The 24,428-nt window shown below is 40.8% G+C and overlaps 2 protein-coding genes across 2 annotated transcripts in view; one reads left to right on the top strand and one right to left on the bottom strand.

Moving 5' to 3' along the window:
• The first annotated feature begins 1,623 nt into the window (after positions 1-1,623).
• Positions 1,624-11,583, top strand: NOPCHAP1 (NOP protein chaperone 1). The gene is made up of 4 exons (XM_003405639.4): positions 1,624-1,791; positions 3,623-3,709; positions 8,662-8,798; positions 10,769-11,583. The coding sequence occupies exons 1-4, from the start codon at positions 1,677-1,679 to the stop codon at positions 10,988-10,990; spliced, it is 561 nt and encodes a 186-aa protein (XP_003405687.1). The 5' UTR covers positions 1,624-1,676; the 3' UTR covers positions 10,991-11,583.
• A 24-nt stretch (positions 11,584-11,607) lies between these two features.
• Positions 11,608-24,428, bottom strand: part of ALDH1L2 (aldehyde dehydrogenase 1 family member L2) — a 95,439-nt gene continuing 82,618 nt past the window's right edge. Inside the window, exons 22-23 of the mRNA XM_003405640.4 lie at positions 22,233-22,432; positions 11,608-19,965 (exon numbers count right to left, since the gene is read on the bottom strand). Coding sequence (XP_003405688.1) covers positions 19,910-19,965; positions 22,233-22,432 — 256 coding nt within the window. The 3' untranslated portion in view covers positions 11,608-19,909. The remainder of the gene's footprint in view (positions 19,966-22,232; positions 22,433-24,428) is intronic.

The raw sequence follows: 24,428 nt of genomic DNA, 5'->3' as shown, positions 1-24,428 counted from the left end.
ATGGCCAGGCCTTTCTTCCTAACTGTTGTTTGGGTGTGTTCGAACCACCAGTCTTTCGGTTAGTAGTTGAGCACTTAGCCACGTTGCCACCTAGGAACTCCTGCTTGATGCATGAGGGTTGCAAAATGGTGTTATTCTAACTCTGCATGTATTGATCAGTTAGAATTATCCTCTAAAAAGAACTTTCCCACATCAACTACTTGGTTGTCTGAAACATAGTTTTTGCAGTAAAGATTAAGAAAAATGCTTAACGTTTGCCTTTATAATTTTCAGAGTAGAGGTGGTGGTCTAACAACCAGCAAAGGCAACTAAAGAGAGGTTTTTAATTTTTTTTTGTTCATTTATTTTCATCATTGTCACAGACTTATGCTTTTTTTTTTTTTTTTTAATGTATTTGATGTATTTCAACCATCTATATTCTTCTTGGTGTTCTAATTGTCCCAACTTTGGCTAGTAGGAATCTCTTGGAGTTCGCTTCTGGGTCCTTATGACATGCCCTAAATAGTCTTTGAGAGCTTCATTGCTTTCTGATACACAAGATGTCCCAGGTTCATCGTTCCTCTAAAATTTAGTGTTCCTCATCAGTTTATTTTTGCTGTAAACAGTAATTATCTTTTAAAAAGATAAAAAGTGAGAAAAGCTATCTTTTATATTTACCACCATATTTTATAAAGTTGTTTTTCTGGTTAACATCATTTGCTAGAAGGAAGACTGATTTTTGCCAGTGCATCTACTAGCCTGACTTGGCCAGATGTGAATGTCTAAAATTCTAAATTATTGTTAAGAACCAGAGATGCCCCCCTGAGGTGATTCTGGTCTCAGTCAATCAACAATTTGCAAAAGAGATACGGGGACATTCCCAGAGGCTAGAACCCCAGACTACCGAGGTGGGAAGATTTTCAGTTGGTCAATGGATCAATGAAAGAGCCAGTTAGCAAATACACATTTGTTCAACTTCTCTCTCAGTACCTACTGTCATTTCTCCCATAATTATTTGTGCCCTACGTTTTTTAATTTGGTTACATTAACTAATTATAATAATAACAATAACGTGGCTGCCTGTGCCCTTACGTACATTTCAGTCCTCTTCCTTTTTATCCCTCACGACAACCCTGTAAAGTAGATATTATTATCTCCATTTTATAGAGGAGGAAACTGAGGCTCAGAGAGTGATCTGCTGAAGGTCACAGGTAGCAAGCAAATGGTTGACCTGGGACTGGATTTAACTCTGGCTGACTGTGGAGCCCCTGCTCAGAAACGAGTAGAAAAAAAGATTGGTTTAAGATTTTTGCTTTTGGGAACTCCGCAACGTCTAGAAGAGTCTGGGCATACTGCAGGTGGTCAATAAATATTGTTAAAAGCATGAAGAGGCGGGTAGCCCCATGCTGCGCTCTTCATGTCACCATTTACATATTTTGTTTAAATAGAGCCTTGCCAGCTCTTTTTTCCCCAAGGGGCTTCATGGTAGGAATGCCTGAACGCTCCTGCGCTGCCTGGTAGCTCCGCCAGGTGTCGCTCCGCTAGGTGTCGCCCTCGCCCACTCCCCCCCTCGCGCCCCGTCCCCCTCGCCCCGCCCACCTCCGAGTTTCTTCCAATGGCGGCCCTGGTCCCGCCTTCTACCCTGGCCTCTTCCCTACATCCGGCCTGGCCGGCTCGATCTGAGGGTTGCGGGAAGCATGGAGATGCACGGTCAACCCGACCCCAGGCCGAACTGTTCTTTGTCCACCCCGGGCTGCTCGGGGGTGTCGGTGTCCAAGGAGCTGCTGACGGCCGGGAGCGGCGGCCTCGGAGGTGACGGGCGGTGGCGGTGGCGGAGTGGGGCGCGCACGTGCGGCGGGGCGGGGGGTGGCGGCCGGAGCAGCCCGGGGCCGGCGGCTGCCTGCTCAGGCCCGTAACCCTGAGGGGAGCCCCGTGGGTGCTTCAGGGCTGGGTCAGTCCCGCCATCGCGGAGGTGGGGGGCACCCAGCACCGGGCCGGGTCCCAGAGCCGTGCGGGCCCTAGAGCTTCTCGAGCCGGTGGTTCTTATATTTGCCACGCGCCCTCCCCGGCCCCCGAAGCTGGGGCGCACCCGAATTTCTCGAAGGAGAGGGCCTTAGGGTCGCCTGTGTGGGATGAAGGAGTTGGCTGATGGGGGACCGGCCAATGGATATTATGGATAATAACCCACCTCCCCACGCCCCCAATATACCACAGAACTACTTGGTGCTGCTCTCTTGTAGACGGTGCCAGGAAATCTACACAGCATTTCAAACAATACAGAATTCAAAATCAAGGGTTCGAATCCCAGCTCCATGAGTAATTAGCTGTGGAACCTTAAGAGGGTTATTTACATTCATTAAGCCTCACTCTTAACATTTTGAACATGGAGGTAGTAGTGACACAGTGGTTAAGCTGTTGAGCTGATAATGGAAAGGTCGGCGGTTTGAACCCACCTTTGGCTCCGTGGGAGAAAAGACCCTGTGGGGCAATTGTGTTGTTAGGTGCACTCGAGTCGGTTCTGACTCAGAGCGACCCTATCCTGAGCCATGCTCAGATCATTGCTCAAGTGTCAATCCATCTAGTTAAAGGTCTTCCTTTCTTTCACTCACCCTCTGCTCTACCAAGTGTCTTAGTTATCCAGTGCTGCTGTAACAGAAATATGACAAGTGGATGGCTTTAACAAACAGAAGCCAAAGCTTATGTAGTGTTTACTGTACTCCAGGAATTATCTAATTTAATCCTCACAACAATCCCATGAAGTAGGCTCTGTTATCTACATTTTATAGGGGAGGAAATGGAGGCATGGTTTATCATACAGATAAGTAACTTGCTGGAGATCATTCCGCAGGAAAGTAGTAATACTGGGATTTGAATCCAAGCAGCCTGGCTCCAGAATCCATGTTCTTAATACTAATCCAATTGCTAGGCTTTCAGTAGCAATTTCAATAAATGTTTGAAAGCTTTGCTTTGAGGATGAACAGGATTTTGGTATCAGAGAGTGAACAGATTTTCCAGGTATTAGAAATAGGGTGTGCAAATCCTTGAGTTTTGAAAGACAAATCTTGTTCTAGGATTGCTGATGGGCTGGAGAGTTGGGTTGATTTGAGGAGTAGTGAGAGATGAAGCTGAAAGGTGGAGGTGGAAGTAGACACAAAATTTCTCCAAAGGGCTATTTTGTTGAAGCTGGACATCTTCAGGGGAACTAACCAGGCAGGCATGTCTTACAAATGAAAAAACTACGTAATGCCCAGAAAGGTTAGGTGACTTGCCCAATATTACACAGCAATGCTTTCTGGCTTCACTTAACAGTTATTGTATTCTTTACTGCTTTCTCCATTCTGTCATTACAGACCCACATCTGTCTACTGATGAACTTCTGATCCAGAAAGATAGTTTAGTGTGCATTTATGTCACTTAGCCTTGGGGTATAGATGTGTGTGACAGGCTTAAGAAAGGGGTAATAGATAAATATAAAGAACTAAACGATGAGAAACAAGTTGTAATGGAGCTTGGAGCACCTCTTTTTAAAAAAATATCTCAGGGGATGTGGAGCAGTCAAGACTTGAGACTGGTCATGGGAGGTTTGCTGATAGGCCCTTATTTTTTATGACATAGTAAATCATGTGCATGTGTGTTTTTCCAGGAATATGGGACAGGTTGCTTATCAACTCCAAGCCTAATTCCAGAAAGAACTCTAATCTTCAAACAGTTCGGATAGAGAGGAGTCCCTGTAAGTACTCCTCTGTTTTCTTTCTTAAGAGTCTTCTCTGATGTTTGCTCAGTTTTGCCTAATTAAGCTGTTACTTGATGGGACACTTTCTGTCTTCATAATCAGATATCAAGCCATAGAGAGTCCCTTGAAGCAACTCTTACTTGGAATTTCTGTTGCCTGAAGAGGGAAACTTTCTCCTGAAAAAGATGCTTGTAGGATGAATTTTTGGAAGTAGAAAACAATTATTATTACTCTCCATAGGAGGTATTTTTAGAGGTTAAACACACAAAAACCAAACCTGTTGCCATCAAGTTGATTCTGGCTCATAGCGACCCTAAAGGACACAGTAGAACTGTCCCACAGTGCCTGGTGGATTCGAATTACCGACCTTTTGGTTAGTAGCCATAGCTCTTAACCACTCTGCCACCAGGCTCATAAAGATTACAGCCTGGAAAATTCTGTAGCGCATTTCTCTGTCACACACGCGAGGTCACTATGAGTTGAAATCCACTCGCCATCACCTAACAACTACGGGATAGCTCTCTTCATTAATTGCTCCGTAGTATGTTGCTCTACTGCACAGTCATGAGTGTACACGCTCAGACAGTATTTACATGGCCATTCATGTAATACTCAGTGTCTGTATAATTCAATCTTAGTGTTAACAAGAGAGAATAAAGACAAGAATTCAGTGAAAACAGTGTAAATGATGCATGAGGTTATTGCTTCTGTAAACTAAGAAAGCACCAGTACTCCGAGAGAACTTAGCATTTCTGATGAGAAGCGTGCCGTCTTTTTTATCTTTGTTATCCTGTATGTAGTTTCTTTTTCCCTCTGGGCTGCTTTTCGAAATTTTTTCTGTATCACTGGTTTTCACACATTTGATGATATCCTTGCAGATAGTTTTCTTTGTAGTTGTGGAGCTTGGGATTTGTTGAACCAGATCTGTGAGTTTATAAAAAATAGTTTTCGTCAAATCGGGAAAAATTTTGCCCATTCTTTCTCAAAATACTTTTCCTGTTCCTCTTCTCTGTCTCCTTCCCTTCAGTGACTCCAAGTACCCATAATTTTGTGTTTGGAGTTGCCCCACAGATCACTGACTCTTGGTTCTTTTTGGGGTGGGGGTGCCTTTTTTTCTCTGTTTCATTTTGGATAGTTTCTATTGCTGTGTCTTCAAGTTGACTGTTCTTTTGTAGTGTGTAATCTGCTCTTAATTCTGTTAATCGTACCCAGTGTGCTTTTCATGTCAGATATTGTAATTTTGATCTCTAGACATTTCATTTGTTTCTTTTTCCATGACTCTACTTGATACGCTCAGTCTTCTGAACTCCTGAGCATATGGAATCTACTTATAACAACTGTTGTAATGTCCTTGTCTAATTCTGTGACCTGTGACATTTGTGGATCTGTTTCATTGATTGATTTTTCTCATCGCGGGTTGAATTTTCCTGCTTCTTTGCATGTCTGTTAATTTTTTATTGGATGCCAAATGTGAATTTTACCTTGTTGGATGCTGGATATTTTTGTATTCAGGTATTTTTTAGCTTTATGTGGGGTGCACCTAAGTCACTTGTGAAACAGACTGAGCTTCCAAGCACTGTTTGGTGGGAAGAGAGCAGCATTTAACCTAGGATTAATTCGTGCCCGCCATTTAGGCAATACCCTTTTGAGTACTCTACCTGATGTCTTGTGAATACAAATATTTGGTGTGAACGTGAACCATTCCTGACCTTTTGTGAGCTCCAAGAATTGTTCTCTGCCCCTTTCAGGTGGTTTTCCCCCCAGTCCCGGGTCGTTTCCTCCCACGCATGTGCTGATCACTAGCCCAAGACTTGTGGGGAGCTGTTAGTGGATATTTGGAGCACTCTCTCTGTGCAATTACGACCATCCTTTTTTTATTTTTACATCTTAGCATTAGTAATGTGTACTACATACAGTGTTGCAGCATGTAATTTGCTGATGTTCTTGTTTTCAGATATTCACTCACAGATGCTCCACATTATGATTTACTGATCAAAAGCACTGTCATATAGCAGGCTATGGCCTGGTCTACAATGAAGTCTGTGTCGCTGTTGGTGTCGGGAGTCATAATGGATAGAAAGTTGGGCAGTGTTCAACTCTAATGACATATGACAGTTGAACTGTGTATGCGCATGACAGCTATTAGGACTCCGACTTCATTGTTAAGACACTGATGCCGGCAAAGATCAGCTTTATAAAGATACTGATAATAAAAGGCAGTAATAATAAAATAATAAAAACTAAAAAGAAAAAGAGGTATTCGACTTGCGTCGGAACTAACTTAAGATGGAATCGTCAGAATGGAAACCCATCTTAAGTCGAGGGCTACCTGTACAGTATGAGAAGTTAAATGCAAACAAGCACTTCCCAATATGGCTCTTGGATCGAGGGGCTCTAGAGTGCCTTTTGAGTGACTTATGACAGTGATTTCACTGACTGGCTTTTGTGTAGTCAGCTGTGGAACATGATGGCTGGAATAGAGAGCTTCTCATGTCATGACCACATTATTGTATATGTGATTATTGTTAGTGTTGCTAGCTGCTGACCCCAACTCATGATGACCCTGTGCACAATGGAATCAGACTGTTGTGATCCATAGGGTTTCATTGGTTGATTATTTGGAAGTAGATCACCAGGTCTTTCTTCCTAGTCTGTCTCAGTCTAGAAGCTCTGCTGAAACCTGTTTAGCATCATAGCGACATGCAAGTTTCCACTGATGGACAGATGGTGGCTGCACCTGAGGTGCATTGACTGGGAGTCGAACCTAGGTTTCCTGCATGGAAGGCGAGAATTCTACTACTACACTACCACTTCCCCCATATTTATGATTTAGACAAGATTATTTAAGTATACCACCTCATCTCTCAGAATTTGAGTCTAAAAGTAAATGGCCAGTACTTTTGAAAACTAAAACTGGCCTAGCTTCAGGGCTTAGCATGTACTCTTCCCACAGCACCAGAGAAATATTTGGCTTCTCAGAATCATGGTTCATACTACACGTGCAGATCAGTAGGTACTTGTTTTGTTCCACATGATTCATTAGTTAAAAACAAAGGCAGAATAAGATCTGACCTGCTCCTGTCTTTGGTAATAGAGAGCATAGATTTAAATTTGTAGCATGGAAATATCTTTATTTTTATCAGTCTTTTTTTTGTCCTGTGTATGTGAAGGGGGTGGGAGCTGACATGTTCTCACCATCTAGTGTGGGCCAGACGTTGTTTGGGGCTTTGTATGTATGTGATTTCATTAATCCTTTCAGCCCTATTTTACAGTCAAGTCTTTTGCTTGGTCTTTACCACCATTTTGTTTTCATCTTCCATACTCTGGACATCTTACTCATCTGTCATGTAGCAATTTCAATTTAACAAGTTTTTGAAAGCCCATTATTTGCATGTTTATATGCTGCGCCACTTTTGAGAGATAAAGAAATTAAATACCCCTTGTTCTTGTTAGGTGCCATTGAGTTGGCATCCTATGTACAGGAGAACAAAACAGTGCCCAGTCCTATGCCATCCTCAAAATGGTTGCTTTGTTTGAGCCTGTTTTTGTAGCCACTGTGTCAGTCCATCTTGTTGAGGGTCGTCCTCTTTTTCCCTGACCTATTACTTTGCCAAGCATGATGTCCTTTTCCAAGAACTGGTCCCTCCTGATAACATGTACAAAGTAAGCGAGACAAAGGCTCACCATCCTTGTTTCTAAGGAGTATTCTGGCTGTACTTCTTCCAAGACAGATTTGTTTGTTCTTCTGGCTGTCCATCATATATATTCAGCATTCTTTGCCAGCACCATAATTCAAAGGTGTGAATTCTTCTTTGGTCTTCCTTATTCATTATCCAGCTTTCACATGCATATGATGTGATTGAAAATACCGTGGCTTGGGTCAGGTGTACCTTAGTCCTCAAAGTGACTTTGCTTTTTAACACTTTAAAGAGGTCTTTTGCAGCAGATTTGCCCAGTGCAATATGTCGTTGGATTTCTTGACTGCTGCTTCTATAGGTGTTGATTGTGGATCCAAGTAAAATGAAATCCTTGACAACTTCAAACTTTTCTCTGTTTATCTTGATGTTGCTTGTTGGTCCAGTTGTGAGGATTTTGTATTCTTTACGTTGGGGTGTAATCCATACTGAAAGCTGTAGTCTGATCTTCATCAGTAAGTGTTTCAAGTCCTCTTCACTTTGAGAAGCAGGGTTGTGTCATCTGCATAACGCAAGTTGTTACTGAGTCTTCCTCCAATCCCAATGCTGCGTTTATCACCTGTTTTACAGATGGGTGATTAAATTGAATGTGTTAGTCAAGACTCCTTTGGTTGCAAGTGACTGAAACCCTGCTTAGTCTGCCTTAAGCATAAAAAGAAATTATATTGACTCATTTTGAATTGACTCGACGGCACTGAGTTTGGTTTGGTTTATTGAAAAAACAAAACAGAAGGGCTCAATGTCATCAGGGGTCTGCTGCTCTGTATCTCCCAGCACTGCCGTCCTAGGTGCTGCCATAATCCAGAGCAAGCTCTTCCTCCAGGTGTGGCAAGTTGGCCAGGTTATCAGTGGCTCCTGGCTTACATTCTGCAGCTCAGGAAGCTACCACAAAGAAGGGTTCTCTTTCTCAGCAGTTCAAACCGAAGTCCTAAGTTGATCTCTTACTGGCCTGAACTGATCATTGTCACTGTGTATGCCACTGAACCAAATTTTGGTGGCCAAGGTTGTGGAATATGTAGGTGCACAGTGTGGGGTCAAGAGTGACTAAGTCACAGAGGGTTAAGAGGAAAGTCAGGGTTTTGTTGTCAGAAGAAAGGGGACTAGATGGTGGACAGGCAGAAACAACCACTCATAATTAACTTGCCCAAGGAAATTCAGATACTTGAAATATTGATTATTGTTCCTAGATTCAGAAGTGCTTTATGAAGTTTGGCCAAATGCTAACATAAATGTTGATATATTTTCTCTCCTTAGTATTGGACCAAGTACAGACCTTTCTCCCACAGATGGCCCAGGCAAATGAAAAGTTAAGAAAAGAAATAGCAGCTGCACCACCTGGTCAGTTTGATATCGAAAATGTTGATGAGACTGTTGGAAAAATTATACAAATGGTAATTATACTTTGTTTTATTTTTTAAAGTAAAACTACTAGTATGCCTTGTCACTTAAAAAAAAAGAGCTTTTTCATTTTAATTCCAAATGTTATTTTCCTTCTTGGGGAGTCAGTTCATGTTCCCAGTATCCCATAGGTATTTATGTCATTTTACGAGCAAGAACTTAAAGGTCTGTAAGCTTCCCTGGGTGAAGTTTAGCGATTTAGTAGTATTGGAGTCATGGGAGGCTTTTTCAAGTCATATATTACATTTGTTATCTTGAAGCATTAATTTAGTAAATGTCCTGGGTTTTTTTTCCCCACCCAAACCCAAGAGAGGTCATCATAGTCTGATTCATTGATTGTGCAAAAATAAATGATGTGTTAAACGGAATGACTGATTATATAAGCCGTAAGTGAAAATTGTCTCTCAATTTATGTTTTTACACTGCAGTTTCCTTTATAACACTTGTGTCTGGACAGGGCTGACAGGGTTGTTAACAATAATATCTAACTCATCAGCGAATGTGGTCAGCTCTACCTTCAGGATAGATCCCAAATCCAACTTCTTCTTATGACCTCCACTGCTACCCGCCCTGGTCCAAGTAATTATGGTCCTTACTTTGGACAGTTGCAGAAGTTTCCTGGCAGATCTCCTTTGCTTCCACTCTCACCTCCCTAGGCTGCCCTTCACATAATGTGTGTGGTACACAGTTTGGGACCCCCACGGGGCTTCCCATCACATTTCTAATAAACGCAGAGTCCTTCAGGGGCCTGTGTGGCCCCGTCTCCAGCTCACTCTCTGGCCGTTCTCCTGCCCAGTCTCCCCATTTACTGCACTCTAGCTCCAGCCCCCTTGTTCCAGACCTTTCTCTTGTGGTTGGTGCCTGTTTGTAGAATGCTGTTCCCCAGATTTCTGCATTTGAATCCTTTGGTCTTTGTCATCTCATCAACAGGCTTTCTCTGATGACTTTATTATCTTATCCTGCTTTCTTTTTCTTTATTGTCACTACCGGACACTGCCTTTCAGTATGTATTTGTTTATTGCCTTTCTTTCACCACTAGACCAGGGGTCAATAAATGTTTTCTGGAAGGGGCCAGATAGTAAATACTTCATGTTCTGTGGTCCATACGGTCTCTGTTGCAACTGCTCCACCCTGCTGTTGTGGTACAAAAGTGGCCATAGACATTACGCAACTGAAGAAGTACGGCTTACAGACTTTATTTGTGGACACTGAAATCTGAATGTCGTAAGATTTTCATGTTGCACAAAATATTCTTTTGATTTTTTAGGCATAAGGAAATGTAAAATCTATCCTGAACTCATGGAGCTAAACACAAAAAACAGGTAGCAGACCAGATTTGGCCCAAGGGCTATAGTTTGCCAGCTACAAGGGTTTTGTTTTTTTTTTGCAAGGGTTTTCTTTTTTTTCCCTATTGAGTCTCTAGGACTTACTGTCTTGCTTGGCTCATTTTAAGACTTGTTAATATTTGTTGAATGAATGTTGCCACATATATTCAGGATATGTAAAACTAGGTTGTAGGAGACTCCTTACCTACAATAAATATGAATCGCTATTTTGGACTGTGGCAACTGAAATAATAAAAGTGCCAAATTGTGTCTGATATAAACACTAGAAATTAAAAACATTTCTTGCCCTCGTGCTTCAATATTTGTGCTGAATGTTCATTGTTCCCAACCAAAACCGAAAACCCATTGCCATCGAGTCGATTCTGACTCCTAATGACCCTACAGCACAGAGCAGAACTGCCCTGTAGGGATTCTAAGGCCGTAATCTTTATGGAAGCACACTGCCACATCTTCGTCCCACAGAGCAGCTGGTGGGTTTGAACCACTGACCTTTCGGTTAGCAGCCAAGCTCTTAACCACTGTGCCACCAGGGCTTCTTTATTATTCTCCGTGTTGTTTTATTATAGCTTACAAGGGAGGGGCCCTGAAATAAATTTCCCGCCTGGTGCTTTTTGCAGGATGTGGCCTTGTTTGAGATGAATCAGTCTGACTCAAAAGAAGAGAACAGTTCAGAAGAAAGTTCTCAAGACAGTTCAGAGAACAGCTCAGAATCTGAGGATGAAGAAGTCAGCATTCCTGATCAAGTCACCATAGATAACATTAAACTTCCTAATTCAGAAGGTGGAAAAGGCAAGATAGAAGTTCTGGATAGTCCTGCCAGTAAAAAGAAGAAACAATGAAATACATGATCTGGAAAGATGCGTGATGCACGCCTGCTAATTCTGTCATAAAGGTTGTGATTCCCGGTTATCTTGTGTTGCAGGTACCCATGGTTTTAGGTAGTATTGTATGTATTTTGTTTCTCAGCAAAATGAAAGCTGGCATTTAAGGACGTGGACTACATGCAGATTAGACTTGTCTTTGGTCTCATGCTGAAGAGACTTAGGGTTTAGAAAGCTTAACTTCCTGTGTGGTCATGACTGAACTTGTTGGTACCTTTCTTCAACATGGATTTCAGAAATACCAGTTCATTTTAAAAAAGAAGTAAATTACCTGTTTTCTGTTTAGTTTTGTTTTTAAAATTACTGCACTGGAAAAAACCTAATATTTTTAGGTTATTATAACATCAAACGATTTTGTCACGTCCAAGATAGAGTCAATAAAGGAGACATTTTTTTAGAAGAAAAAAGATTTTTATAAGGAAAAAATTTACATGTATTTTTAGCTACCCTGAGGTATATCTATTTTCATTTGAAAACTATTCCTTTCCAGTTTGGCCTTGGAGAGCGAACCGGGGCTCTGTGATTGGATCACTGTCAGTGACTCTGCAGCCTCTGAGTACATACAGAACTTACTAGTTGGGAGCGTTGGGGGGTTTGTTGTTTTTTTTTTTTTCATAAAGCAACACTTTTTGTCTGTTATTAAAACTGTTCCAAACTGCTCACAGTTTGAGACCTGTCAAATGTAGAAAATAGAGACATCACAAGAAAAATAAGAGGGAATAATACAAAGACAGGCAACAGGTGGTTTTCCCTTTCAAAAGTCAGAATGGTCCCAGGCTAGAGTTTTTCCTCATTCTTAACATTATTAAGCTTGTTTGGGATCTCATCTGCCAGCAGCCTGACTTTTGCAGAGGAAATAAATCTAAGAATTTAAATGACTGCCTGTCTGTTGAACTGATGCCGCTTGGTTGCCTTATGTTTTAGGGCTCTCTTTGAACCTTTTTTTTTTGAACCTTAGTCTTTCCTCCTCTTTTAAGACACTTTGTAAATACTCTGAAGATTATTCTCAAGGTCCTTCCTGGTCTTCCCGTTGGAAATTGAAACTGAACACTATGTACTAGCTTTCCTGTGCTGTGCCTTAATGTGTGAGGAGGATGAACAGATCTGGAAATGAGATTTCTCAGCTGGAAAGGGTATCATGCTATACCGTGTAGCAAAGAACACAACTGTGGTGCATGATTGGCTTAAATATGTAAAGATTGTCTTCAACTGAATATTATGGTACATTGTGAGAAGAGGTAAATTTGTTTGGTTTACTATTTAACCTGGTACATGGCACACAATAGGCACTGAATGATATTAATAAATGAATTAATGGCTGTACAGGACATTTTAAGCCATGGTAGATTGTTCCAGTCAGAGGGATATAAAAATGTAACTTTTCAGGGAATACTGAAATATCCATGCAGAAATAAGCTGAGTGATGAGTGAAAGAGAATAGTCAGTCTAGAAATAGATTCCAGCATGTAAACATTTTAATTTTCTTTCGTGCCCTGGTTAGCTCATGTAATACAACTAACTAGGCTTCCTATACAGATAAAGGAGTCAACTAAATTCAGTTCCTCTCTGGACATTGTTGTGATACAGGAGAATAAAGGAAGACATAAAAATTCAGTATATGGTGAGGATAGCATTTCAAGTCAACATGTAAAATGGATGAATTATTCAATATACAATGTGAAAACTGGCTGTTTCAAACCAAGTTAGATTCTAGCTTCATACCATGTGCCCAGATAAGCTATATATAGATTTAAATCTAAAAAAAATAAAATTACAAGAGTACCATACTAAAATATGGGTGAAGATTTAATCATGAAGTTGGGAAAGGTTCTTTTAAATATGTAACATCAAAGCCTGAAATCACAAAGGAGAAGAGCAGAAAATTTGTTCCCATAAATATTAAAAACCAGCAGGTGGCAAAGAAATTTAAAAGGCAAGGGACAAGCTGGAAAAATATTTACAATATATGAAAAAGTGAGAATCATTAATAAAGAGCTCTTACAAACTAATAAAAAAGGACCAATATCTCTACAGTAAAAGGCCATAGGACATGAACAAATAAGTTACAAAAGAAAAAAGAAAAAATTTAACGCTATTTATCAAAGAAATGCAAATGAAACCAAGACTTTTTTTTTTTAAATCTATCAAATTGGCAGGTGAAACTAGCTAGTACTTAAGGAGCACTTCCTATATCTGCCGGGCACTGTTACTTCAAGAATTACCACAATCCATAGAGATGTAAAAATTCATCATGCTGTACATTTAACATTTGTGTACTATAAGTATGTTATACCTTAATAAAGATTTATTTTTATTTTTTAAAGCAGTTTACCCTGCAGTTTGTTGGAAAGTAAATCACTGCTGTGCTTTGACTAGTCCAGCCTGTGCTCGCTGTGAGGACTGCCCAGGTGTGATGATGGCAGCTGTGTGGAGAACTGTTCCTGCGGAAACTGATAAAATCTCTTCACACTGTGGAGCAATATCTTCCTATGGCTTTATGACAGTTTCCTGTCAGAATATTAGGTGTAATGTCTTTGAAGCAAAAATTTCATTCAATCTATCCCATATTTTTATTGTGCATCACAATGGTACTTATGAAAAAAAAACTGCCTTGCAATGTAGTTTGTATTACTGTGCCTGTATCCACTGCTGTGGTAAGAAAGGCAGGAAGGGGTTGCATCTTACTTTCATTTGTGTTTCCCGCAAAGCCTAGCATAGTGCCTTTCACGCAGTTGGAATATACAATAAGTGTTTCTTTTCCTTCTCTTTATGTCAGTTAAAGCAGCTCGGCTTAAAAGTCAGTGGTTCACCATTGTGAAGAAAAAGGACAATTTTACTGGTAGCCTTTCCCTAACAGTTTAATCTTGCATTCTTTGTGTTCACTCTTGCAGTGACTGGCTTAAGAATGGGTATGCAACTCAGACCTTCCCAGTGAGGCATGAGGAAAGTCTTTTTAGACTTTTGAATGGGAAGAATTTCTTGTTCCTAAAAAGGCACATGAAGAGATGGCTTTTTTTGGAAGACAGGACTGGGGATCCATCATAGCTTGACTGGATAGGATTCCTAGAACTGCTGCCATCTAGTGGTCACACGTGGAGCCAGCCTGTGGGTAAAGTCTGTACCCAAGGATAGAAGCAAAGAACGTCACTAAGTCCCTCACTCCACCAAACAATCCTGCAGACTGTACTATTACAGCACTTCGTATTTCATGACATAATACTTTTTTTATTGTTAAGAAAAGACCATAACCTTATGAGATATTCTGCTTGTATCCATTTTACAGAGGAGTCAAATGGCATGAAGATACTCGACAATTTCCTAAGGTCTCACAATAAGTAAGTAGTGGAGCCAAGAGCTGAGATCAGTCAGCCACACCTAGTCATGGTCTTCCCAAGCCCAAGCTCTGGAGCTGTCTGGATCCAAATCCCAGTCCAGCCATTTTTCTCAGCTTCTCCATCTATAAAATGGGGATAACAGCATTTCCCTCATAGGGTTTTTGTGAGGAATTAATGAGTTAATACACATCAAGTGCTTAGAACGGTGCTCACGAAATGTGAGGTGGTATGCTATGAGAATAGTACACGTTAGTTGCAAACATTTGGTGAAACTTGGTGAGGTTATAGACCGATACACCCTTGCAGTCAGGAATTCCACTTTTAGGAATTTATCCTAATCTAAGTAAGTATGACTTTGTTCACAAATTTGTATATAACATTTATCGCCACATTTAAAACAGCAAAAAGCAAATCTAAATGTCCAGCAATACAATGTTGAATAAGAGTCACAAAAATATGCAGAAGTGTGTTTATTGACATAGATGCTCATGATACATTGTTACTTGAAAAAAGGTAGCAAAACTATGCATAGGATTGTACTAATTCTGTGAAACAAAACCCCCAGTATATAAAGAGAAAAAAGTTCAGAACAATCCCAAATATCATCTGTGGTTACTTCTGTGTGGAAAGATGATGGTCGAGTCCTACCTTCCCATTTTATGTATTTTTTACATAATTAGGTATTATTTAATCACTTAAAAAATCCACTGAGGTATTATTTGTATTACAATAATAATGATGAAAATCCCCCTTATTCAATACATCTTGTGTCTGACAATATCCTCCTTCTAGCCCAGGATTCCCTCTATAGCTTTTAGTTTCTGGGGGACAGATATAGGGAACTAAATTTGGTTTCTCATCCTAGCTCTAGCTACTTCCACAGACGCTCTTGTAGATAATACCCATTATTGCTAACATTAGCTTTTTAACTAACATAGTTTTTTTATTCACTTAGGTTTTTAGTTTGACAGATATTCCATGTGTGCCTGCTACATGCTACCCAGAAACTGATTTAAAACCAGTTGCCATCAAGTTGATTCTGACTCATGGTGGCCTCGTGTGTTTCAGAATAGAACTGCACTCCATAGAGTTTTCATGGCTATGGCCTTTTGGAAACAGATTGCCAGGGCTTTTCTTTCGAGGCACCTGTGGGTGGGTTTGAACCACCAATCTTTTAGTTATTAGCCCAGAGCTTAACCATTTGTGCTATTCAGGGACTCCTAAGAACTTAGGCACTGGGAATAAAAATTTTCTCAGCTTGGTTAAGACCATCAACTTCATTGCTTGAATACTCATTTTGCCACCTAGTAGCTGTGTGATTTTGGGCAGGCTACTGAACCTTTTTCATTTGAAAGCAAATTTTTATTGTGTTTCTCCTAAGTATCAGGCACTGTATTAGGCACTGGAGATACAGCATTGTACAGAACAAGCGCCTGCTTACAAAGCTTACATTCTAATGGGACGAGATTGATGATAAACACAGAATATGCCAGGTAATGACAAGTGGTATGAAAACGGGGGTAAGGGAGATAAAAGGATGACAGGGCAGAGGAGGTATGAATGTGGGGCTTAGGTGGTACCTTAGGATGGTCTGTGAATGTGTCTTTGATAAGATGATGTTTGATGGGAGCCTTGAAGGATGTGAGGCAGCCAGCTGTGAGGTTGTGTATGGAGAAAGAGCTTTAAGAAGAGGCAGTGGTGTGCTGGCACCTGCTGCACTGGCTCTGATTGCGGGCAAATGTTCCCAACTCCGTGTTCGGTGAAGCAAGCTGGTAGCTTGAAATAGACCTTGGTGAGAATATTTAGACACAGAAATTAGAAAAGGCTACAGATCAGGGCTTTCCCCCCACAGAGGGTTGGTAAGAATTTACCAGCATATCTGGGTTACCACTGTCAAACTAAAACCTGAGTTAGTGCAAAAGCCCTGAGGCAGGAGCATGACTGGTATGTTTGAGGAACATCGAGCAGCCACGGTGGTGAGAACAGAGAGAGGGAAAATTACAGGAGATGAGGTCAGAGGTAACTGGGAGCAAGACCACATAGGAGTTTGTAGGCCATGGTGAGACACTGGGCTTTAGTCTAGGTGAAATCAGGACCATTAGAGGTTTTGAGCAGAGCTCTTAACTGCTATCCCACCAGGGCTCTGACAGGACCATACAAGGGAGGAATCAGGAAGACCAGTTGGAAGACGTCAGTAATAATCTAAATAAGAGGTGATGATGGCTTTGCTCGGGTGGTAGTGGTGAACGTAGTAAGAAGAGTACCTCAATTTCTTCATTTTTTCTGATGGCGTTGTTGAGTGCTTGGCATAGTGTCTGGCACACAGGAGGCTCTCAATAAATGATAGCAGCTGTTATTATTACTGACAGACTGCCTACCTTAGGAGTGGAAGGAGGGTGCTCATTTCTACTTACCAAAACCCATTGCCATCAAGTCAATGCTGACTCATAGCGACCCTATAGGATACAGTAGAATTGCCCTCCAGGGTTTCCAAGGAGCAGCTGGTGGATTTGAGCTGCTGACCTTTGGGTTAGCAGCTGTAGCACTTAACCACTGCACTGTCACGGCTCCACTTATATCTACTTAGGAAGGCAAATAATTTCTTTCAGTACCAAGTGGTAGGTGCTATTTTCAAGACAAGTGGGAGCGTAGAGGAGAGATACTTAACCCAGCTTGGGGAAGGGGAGGGAGGAAAAGTCTGAAAGAGTGAGCAAAAAGGGGCTGCTTTAGCAAAGGCTGTGCAAATGGTTGATATGCTCAGCTGCTAACCAAAAAGTTGGAGGTTCAGGTTCACCCAGAGGCACCCTAGAAGAAAGACCTGCCTGGTGATCTTCAAAAAAATCAGTCACTGAAAACCCTATAGAGCACAGTTCTATTCTGACACGAGGTTGCCCATGACTCTGTGGCAATTTGTTTAATTTAGCAAAGGCATGCAGATGGGGTCGTGTGATACATCGCAGAGAATTATACAGAATGTAGAACCAGGGCTTCAAACCAGTTCCTCTGGTTCAAACCACTGCTGAGAATTTGCATTTCTAACATCACAGGAAGTTATAGGTAAGAATTGCCTGGGGATTTATTACAATGTAGATTCTGATTCAGTGTATCTGCGGTGGAAATGCAAATTCTCAATAGGGAACTTGTTTGAAATGCAAATTCTGGGGGAGGGGCTCAAAGCAGAACAAACTGGGTCAAAGCCCAGTATAGAAGTGCTTTCAAGTGTCATCACCTCCCCATGATAGCTGTATCCTGTAGTTTAACAAAACAGTGATCTGAAGGAACGGTGCTACTTTAATTACCCAGTGTGTTGACCGAATCACCCAGCAGGCTGTGGCCCCTTCTGTTACCATTTGGATTCACTGGGTGATTTTATGAATCTTATTTTGTTATGGAGCTTTTCATCCTGATCAGCAGTCAGCTATAAAAACTTGTTACAAAAAGAAGCTCTTAACCTGAGGCCCGGGCATGGGCTTTAGGGTGTATGAATTCTCTGAAGCCAGTTGTGGAATGATGTGTCTGCACATGAATCCTGGGGATAGGAGAGGGACAGAGGCGCCCATAGATTTATCATATTCTTAAAGAGGTTTGTGGCCCAAGGAAGATTAAATAAAACCACTGCTATGGAGATTAACATTAGAGAGTAAAATCAGTCCAGACGAGCAGGTATGCTTTTGTCTGCCATTCCATCTATTGTTAAAATATTTGGTAAAGTGATATTTTCAATCACACGAAATCAGCTAAAGCACTTCATTTAAAAGTGGTTCCTTTATAAGGCCTTTGTCATTTTATTCAAATATGAACTGTCACCTTGGACCCTGAGAGTATTCAAATGCTTAGAGTTAAAGTTGGCTCTGTTGATGATGCCAGGATCACAGCTGGTAGCTTTCCCTCTGTGTTTTCTGCCTCTGATGGTGTTTTGTTGTTTATTGATTCCCTTCATTCCCCTCCTGATGAGCTGCTGAGTCACCGAAGTAATAAGTACTCCCTTGAGGGTTTCTTCAAAGCCAAAGAGATGGGAATGTTCACTGAAATTTTCCTTTAAAAGGAGGATTAGTAGAAGTTCATTGCTTTGACCATCTTTCAGAGATTTCTGCAACTTTGAGTCATAGGTGGATGGTGCTATTTACCCACCTAAGTACTTTTGTCTGACAAAGGAAACCCTGTGAGTGCTGCATGGGTACCACAGTCCCCATTCCTTGAGTGCCAGCTGTGGTCCCAACACCTCGATAGGTGGATGATGGATATTATTGAATCCTTACAACATCTTATGAAGAGGAATTTTATCCCCAGTTTTTAGATACCAAACCTAGGCTCTGAGGTCTTTAGTAACCAGCTTGTCCCAGATCTCACAGGCAGTAAGGGGCAGAACCATTAGGTAGAAAAATGAAAAGAAGATGTCCTATGAGGGATGTGTGAGCCACAGAAGGAAAAGCAACCCTTCTCCATACCGCTGCCATTTTTCACTGAATGACATTTTTCTGCATCAGGCATTGGGCCAAAATGATGGATGAGAGAAATAGTCTAGCAATCAATGATTAATGAAAGGGGTTGTGGGAAAATGAATAATCCAACTAGTTAATTTATTTCAATATATATTTTTAAATAGTGATAGGAGAAACAATTTTGAGTGTTTATGATGAGCAAAGCACAGTGAGAGGGGCTTTACTTCTGTTATTGCATTGAAGGCTCATAGCTCCACTGAGGAAGGTATTACTATCTCCATTACACACAAGTAAGCTGAAGCTCAGAGAAGTCATCTAAGTTGCCCAAAGTCACATAGATAGTAAGATGATCTCAACCAAGTTGAGCCTTCAAAGGCCATCTACTTTCTACTATATCATACTGTAAAGTTAGTTTTAAAAGCTGAATATTTACTAGAATTTAAACCATGCAGGAAAAGAGATCTCATTAAATTCTGTATATTCCTCAGAATGTAATATAGTACCTTGTACCTGTACCTAGTAGGTACTGAATAAATGTTTGTGGGTTGGTCACCTATCACAGTGTGTTAAGAAATAGAACATCAAAGGCACAAAGATGCATCATTCCATAGTAATAATAAAAAGAATTACCTTCACATTCCTTACAAAGTATACTGTTCCTTGAGAGCAAAATGATAGAAAATCTTTTTTATAACTCTGTATGTTTGGTTCAAAGGTTAAAATCAGTATATATTGTACGAAGGTTTCAACAAATGTACCAGTATCTTATAATTTCATGATTTGGTGTTTTCAAATAAACAGCCATGGCTAGGTTAATCTTGGAAAAAAAGCAGCTCAGTATTTTAGAAATATATATAAAAAGCAATATAGCCAAAATCAGCAACTGCCAACTGCAAATCATTTAAGGTATAAAAAGTATATTAGAAAATACTCTGGCATGTAAGTCAATGCATAGACGTGTGGCCTGACCCTCTTGATGGTATTTGTGTGTGTTTTTGGTTCAAGGCTGATACCTCTTCCGCAGCATACCAAGGCTTCTTAAGTGTCAAGAGCGCAGGACTGGTGCTGTCTGCCAGGGGTTTCTTGATGATGGCACTGTTCTAATATTCCAGTGTCACCGTCTTGATTTTGAGGTATTCGTTTAGAGCTTCTTCACCTAGGGAAGAGAATAGCAGCTGATGGACCACACTGAAGGTAGATGTGACGTCGCCAGTCTTTCGGACACAGATCTGGGTGTATACGTCACTCAGCAACTGGAATGTGGCCTGGACCCGGGCTTCTCAAACTTTAGAGTTCATGTGGATCATGTGGGGACTTTGTTAAACTGCAGGTTCTGATTTGATTAAGTCCAGGGTGGGGCCTTATACATTTTTAAGTATTCTTTGATGGAGCTGATGCTGGTGGTCCCTGGGCCACACTTTGTAGTAAGGCCAAAATCAACTAGCTGGCCTTCTAAAGACCGGAGTGTTGCTTTGGTCAGCTTGCAACCCTAAACCTTCCTCCTTTATTTCCCTGCTTGAGGATAAACCCTCCATCTCTATCCTTTGTCTACTTAGCTGAATAGAAGTGACCAAGAAACTACCCTTAGATATATTAAAGGATGCAGAATTGAGCATGGGAAAGAAAGTTTGAGGTGATTTGATCTAATCCTATTTTAAGATAAGGAATATGCTGTTTTCCTGGTACATATAGTAGGTTAGAAACACAGAAAAGCATGTCCAGACAACAAAATAAATAGGTCTGCCTCTCTTCAGCTCTTTATTTTGACCTAGTACCATTGTCTAGTACCGTTTCTAGATGAGTTAAGGGCATGAATACCACAGGTAAACTAATAAGTATATGATAATGGACATTGAGTTAAAACAAGGGTTCTCAACTTTGCTCCCACATTAGAATCACTTTTAAAAATCCTGATCCCAGGTCATACCTCAGACCAACTAATTCAGCCATCTCTGTAATTTTCAAAGCTCCCAGGTGAATCTATCTATTCCAGTATGCAGCTAAGGTTGAGAGCCATTGGGTTAAGGAATTTTAAAACTTGGTCGATTATCAAAAGGCGAGTAGACCATGGTAGCCTCACTTTATTAATAGTACTTTCTCTAAGAAGGTCTCCCACCATGTTTTGGATCTAAGGATAAAAGCCCAATTGAAGACATAGGAAAAAAAAATTATCTTCAACCCAATGGAATTTAAAACAAAAATTACATTTATTGCTGCAAATGCATTGCCAAAAGTCATCAATCAGGAAAGAAAATGCAAAAATATCCCAAATGCATCACATTTATATTAGCAGAGTGTAACTTCAGGGGATCACAAACATTTCTGTTTTTAACGCAACATCTCAGACTGCCTTGACTGTAAAGAGTGGGCTCCACAGCTAACCTGCAAGGGATTTGAATTCTCACTTTCAGTTACTAGCTGTGTGATTCTGGGCAAGTTACATAACCTCTCTGTGCCCCGTTTTTCCATGCCTGAAACAAGGATAATAACAGTAGCTGTGTCACAGGGCTGTTGTCAGAATTCCTTGTGTTCATGCAGGTGAAGTGCGAGGAACAGGGCCTGGAAAGTATTTAGTGTTCCAAGTAGGTTAGTACTTCAAAGGGGATACTGTCACTGCCAACAGGGAATTACATTTTGGGCTTTTTACAAACTAAATCTGAGTTTCCAGACTCTCAGAAAACCCCAACAATTATCATGTTGACTCTGAAAGACTGCCAAACAATTCAGACAGAATTTATTCCTGCAGCTAGCTGGTTATTGCCTTCCACTCATTTTCTTGGTTTTCTTAGCTCCATGAAAGCTAAACCAAGCCATGCTGAATATCAGATGAAAAAACAAACATATTTTAGCCAAAAATTTATTCTCAGAACTTTTTCTTTCAAAATTAATCTTTTTCTTTAAAAAAAAAATACTTTTCTGTGATTTGTGTACTTTATTCTTTATAAATGTTAAATAAAAATATTTTAAGATTTTTCAAAATTAAAAACTTGTTGCTGTCAAGTTGATTCAGACTCATAGCGACCCTGTAGGACAGAGTAGAACTGCCCCATAGGCTTTCCAAGGAGCGGCTGGTGGATTCCAACTGCTGACCTTTGGTTAGTAGCCAACCTCTTAATTACTGGACTACCAGTACCCTTTTAAAGCCAGATCCAACTTTCTGCAAGTGGTTAAGAGCTACGGATGCAAACCAGAAGGTCGGCAGTTCAAATCCACCAGCCGCTCCTTGGAAACCCTATGGGGCAGTTCTACTCTGTCCTATAGGGTCGCCATGAGTTGGAATTGACTCAGTGGCAGCAGGTTTTTTGGGTTTTTAGTTGCCATGTTGGAAACATCCTTCAAAATAATACCCAAGTGTTGCTCTAAACATAGTCTTTTCTGTAATGTGGCAACAAAAGAACATAGAGTAGAAAAACAAGGCCATACCTAAGTCTTTTCCAAAACCAGATTGTTTGACTCCACCAAACGGTGCTGCCACATCCGTCTTGTTGTATGTGTTGATAAAAACAGTTCCCGCTTCTAGTTTTTCGCTCACATACATAGCTTTATTTATGTCTCTTGTAAAAACCCCTGAGGCCAAACCGTACTCTGTATTATTCGCTCTCTTCAACACTCCATCGATGTCCCTACAAGATGTTTTTAGGAGAACATACAACTTCATTAAATGTAAAGCAAAACAGTCTCATTTTGTCGTCATCTTTTTTTTTTTTCCCTCCAAGCTATTTCATCTGGTAGAAACAGCTAAACATTCCTGCCAGACTGCTTAATTTTTCCAAATAAGATGTTCCAGGCTTACACCAAAACAAACTCTCAATGAAATATTACAGTTTTGTATTATATTTTCCATATATACCATGAGACATCTTTTAAAATTGGATCCAAAGTCATCTTTTTAATGTTCTTCAATGCATCTCACTCATGATCTCCCCATTTCTCCCCTCTCCTTCAGCCCCCTTCTAGATATATTCTCGGAGCATCCCCTTATTTCCCTCCAGCTATTCAGGTTTTGCACACACAGGTTAAAGCTCATTCGGTGCTTCACTGTGAAGCCTTTCTAGACCCCACCGGCTCCACTGGAAGAGATATGAGAGTGCAGTGGTTAAGTGAGAGGCCAGGCTGCCGGGCTGACCTTGGGCAAATGACTTCCTCTCCTGTGCCTCTGTTTACTCTGGTGAAAAATGGAAGTACCTACCTAATTGTGGTGAGGATGAAATGAACTAATAGTGTCTGGAACCTGGTAAATGCACAATAAATGTCAGATATAATCAGGGTACGCATATTCTTCCAAACTCAGTATTTTGGTAGAATGAACTGTGTGGTACTGGCTTCGCTTTCTGGGTATTTGTGGTTCACCTCCCAACGAGACTTGAAGCACCCTGAGGACAGGGACTACAATGTCTTATTACTTTCGTCAAAAAAAATTTTTTTTTCTGAAGCTTTTTTATATGGTGATGTTACATCATTGTAAGGGAGTGAATCCAATGACATGTGCCCATTGAGTTAAAAAGAGTAAAGGTTCCCCTGCCTTTTGACTCAGTATGTGTGTGCTCAGGGAAGTGGAAACAGGCACCTGTTGTTCTTCAGTCAGGTGTGGTTTCAACCAATGTGCCTGTTCCCCCTTTTTGAGTGTGATTCTAATGTTTAAAAATACATATTTTTTTTTTTTTTTATGAGCATGGCCTATAAATGCAAGTCAAGTATTTTATCTGGTGTCCCAGCAAAGAAACAGACTCTGTTCCAAAACTGGAGGGAAAATTAGTTGTGTTGAACTTATTGAAAAATAACATAGGTTTCACAGTAGTGTTTCCTAATGGATTTTCAAAGGTGATCTCTACTATAAAACAAAAAAAACTAAATCCATTGCCATTAACTCGGTTCCAGCTCATGGTGACCCCATGGGTTACAGGGTAGAACTGTTCCATAAGGTTTTCTTGGCTGTAAATTTTACAGAAGCAGCTTTCCAGAACTTTCTTCTGCAGCACTGCCGGGTACGTTTGAACCACCAACCTTTAGGTTAGCTGCTGATTGCAAACTGCTTGCTCCGCCTAGCGACCTTATCTTAACTGTGCCTAATTATAAACTTGCACAAGAAATTTGGAACCTAGCTTGGAGAAAACTGAGATGCTGCTAAAACTCTCACATTTCTTAATGCCTGGTACATGAGAAAGACTCAAATATTTATAGACTGAATTGGAGGCAGAAAGATGGCTTTATACCACTTCTTGAGGATGATTGAGGTGCCATTGTCCCATGCCACACCTTGGCTACTGCTAGAATAAGAAGCGTGAGGATGACAGTAGCAGCAGCAGCAACTACCTAACTTATTTAGTCCTCAGAATGACCCAAAGAAATAGTTATTATTCAAATTTTACAAATAAAGAAACCGAGGCCCACAGTGATTGAATAACTAGCCCAAGGTCACAGAGATCTTAAAGTGCAGAGGCAGAGGAGTGCTCCTACTCATTGCATCACCTTACCTTTGGCCCTCTGTGAACTAACTGCCTGTCTCCTTATTATACAGTAAGCTCCTTAAGGTCCTAACCAAACCCAAGCTCATTGCCATCAAGTCAATTCTGACTCATAGGGACCCTATAGGATGGAGTAGAGCTGCCCCATAGGGTT

Source organism: Loxodonta africana, chromosome 4, assembly GCF_030014295.1.
Source record: "Loxodonta africana isolate mLoxAfr1 chromosome 4, mLoxAfr1.hap2, whole genome shotgun sequence".
NCBI lineage: Eukaryota > Metazoa > Chordata > Mammalia > Proboscidea > Elephantidae > Loxodonta > Loxodonta africana.
Note: the sequence above shows the minus strand (reverse complement) of the source record. Positions and strands in the feature narration are given on the sequence as shown.

Bases quoted from the DNA above. Each gene is read 5' to 3' on its own strand.
- NOPCHAP1 (XM_003405639.4), top strand. From the start codon at position 1,677: ATGGAGATGCACGGTCAACCCGACCCCAGGCCGAACTGTTCTTTGTCC. The intron at 3,710-8,661 runs GTAAGTACTCCT...TTCTCTCCTTAG, and splicing joins TCGGATAGAGAGGAGTCCCT to TATTGGACCAAGTACAGACC. The intron at 8,799-10,768 runs GTAATTATACTT...TGCTTTTTGCAG, and splicing joins TTGGAAAAATTATACAAATG to GATGTGGCCTTGTTTGAGAT.